This window comes from Palaemon carinicauda, chromosome 35 (assembly GCF_036898095.1).
Source record: "Palaemon carinicauda isolate YSFRI2023 chromosome 35, ASM3689809v2, whole genome shotgun sequence".
NCBI lineage: Eukaryota > Metazoa > Arthropoda > Malacostraca > Decapoda > Palaemonidae > Palaemon > Palaemon carinicauda.
Genome location: NC_090759.1, coordinates 37,740,019 through 37,742,518, shown reverse-complemented (window position 1 = coordinate 37,742,518; position 2,500 = coordinate 37,740,019). Strand labels below are relative to the sequence as shown.

The 2,500-nt window shown below is 39.6% G+C and overlaps 1 protein-coding gene across 1 annotated transcript in view; it reads left to right on the top strand.

The window, feature by feature from the left end:
* LOC137627236 (uncharacterized) overlaps window positions 1-2,500 on the top strand; it is a 522,737-nt gene that overhangs the window by 42,500 nt on the left and 477,737 nt on the right. The window contains exon 2 of the mRNA XM_068358317.1: window positions 821-2,500. This exon is cut by the window's right edge and continues 613 nt beyond it. Coding sequence (XP_068214418.1) covers window positions 821-2,500 — 1,680 coding nt within the window. The remainder of the gene's footprint in view (window positions 1-820) is intronic.

Here is a 2,500-nt window from a genome sequence, read left to right as displayed (position 1 = left end):
TTTCGTGATAATTCTCCCGAGGACTGATTTATTGAACAGGGTATTTGCATTTTATATGGTACAGTAAACGTAAAAATATACGTAGAGAGATTCATAGAACAATGGGACGCTCCCAAACTAGACGAGACACTCCCAAACTAGATGAGACACTCACAAACTAGATGAGATACTCCCAAACTAGACGAGACACTCCCAAACTAGACGAGACACTCCCAAACTAGACGAGACACTTCCAAACTAGATGAGACACTCCCAAACTAACTACCTGCACTGTCATCAGGTGTTTCCTGCGAGGAGTTCGTCCTCCCATTAGCCACGTGTTAGAAAGGGTCATTTCTGATGACTGGTAAATTTTAGTCTTCCAGTACAACTTCTTTATATTAATGGTGGTAGCCTTATCCATTCAAATACATAAGCAAAATCTTATGTATATATAAAAACATATAATACACATATAGATATATTTACATAGACATATACATAGGCAGAAAGCTTGGGGGACTAGTTTTTATGCGATGTTTCTTAGGTTATTTTGACTAATTCAGCCAAGTCATAAGACCATCATTTTTGGCTTAACCTAGAAATTTAGGAAAAGGCTGGACATTCTTTCTGAAGGGTGTGGTTCCTTTCTTTGAGACTACAAATGAATGAAATAAAGATTTGTCAAAGTAATATAGTCTTATCTTTGCCATTTTCTTAAGGTATGCCCAGTCTGGTTACTTTAAATGAAAAAAAAAATTAAGCTCGATTGTCGCTTTAATGCCTCTAGTTGAGCAAAGCATAATGAAAAATTAATTCTCTCTTATTTCTCAATTTACAGGAAAGACCCCATAGCACAAGTGGGCCACTTTATAATCCTACGTATCATCCCCGCATCAACAGAACACGAAATAATTATAAGATACCTGCTGAAATAGGGGCACTGGAGTATAGGAGTCACTCAGCTCCCCCTGCAATTTTCATCACTTCTCCGGAAGAGACGGAAATTGCCATGGCCATGGACTCTTCCCGACACCGAACCAGGGCCTCTGAAGTCTACAATGCTTTTTCATCTGACGACAACATAGGACACCGTTATCAATGTGACCCTTCAGAAGGATATGTCGATGATGAGCTGGATGTTGTGGAGGACAGTGACGAGGATGGTGGGTGGACTCCCGTCGGGGAAGTAACCTTTCGCATGGAAAGATCTCCAAAGAAATCCAAAATGCCAAAGATTCCTCCTGTGGCCTTTCCAAAAAACAAATCCCCATCTAGTTCTCCAAAAATTGCTCACAAAGAAAAAAATAGCAGCTCCCCTAAAAGAAAATTTAGAGAGAGATCCCCCTTCAGCTCACCTAAGGCCTCGCCAAAGAAATCTATTTCCAAGGCAAAGGTTGAATCGCCAAAAAGACCAGCTACTGTAACCAGAAAAGTCTTACCCGAAATTGTTGAATCTAATGTGCAGCAATATCGACCAGTATACCAGGCTCAAATTCTCAGCAACGAAAATTTAGTGCCTAAACCTTATGTCCCGAGGTACTCTGGCAATATTACAGCTCGACCTTATAGACCTCCAGTGGCTTCTCCTCGCACAATCATACACACTCAAAAGTCCAGCACGATTGCAAATGTAGATGAAGCAACTAAACCACTAAAAGAGTCAAAGGACACAAGAGGTAAAGTGAAGAAATCACTAGAACCAACAAAACAGAAAGATTTTGATGTCTATAATGCAGAAATGAAATTGCGGTCTTCCCTGACAGGTATAAAAAATTCAATTGAAGCAACTTTAGCAGCTGACAAACAGAATGCTAAAGTGAGCAACATAGATGAGTTTCTTAACAATAATCGCAGAGATCTTGCAAATCATTCAAAACCAGATTCTCTTGGGTTTGGAGTAAACACTCCCATTGAAGAACCAGTTAATGGTAAGACAAATAATGTAAACACTGTATCTTCTTCGTCTTCTTTAGATTCTCTGGATTCTGAAGAGCCCTGTAGCTCCCATTCAGAACTTAGTGCAGAAGAAACCTTTGCATTAAGTGTTCTTGATGCAGCTGTTGATAATGATTCGGAATCCTTTTATAACTGTACTAATAAACCTTTTCACTCGTTCAATGAGCTTGAGATGATGAAAGAAAGATCACTAGATCATCCTACGAAGGATGTTAAACGATTGACTTGTGCCACCAACGAAAATTTAATGACCTCTAAAGAGTCCAATGAAAGCAATGAAGGTGTAAAATATAGACCAGATGGCCCATCTGACTTGGGAATAGAAGAACAAAGCATGCCTGGTGGGTGCACTACCTCAGAAGCAAGTGGAAACACCCTTAGTAGAGACTCATTAGAGGGCTTCTTAAGTGATGACATGAAAAGTTTAAGAAACTTTGTTGCACAGAAAAGTTTGGACTTGAATGATGCTCAGGAAATTGGTGCAGAAGAAGAGGAGGAAGATGCTGTGGAGAAGGATAGAGAAGAGAAAATAAAAAGAAACCACAGTGAAGAAAGCATTGAC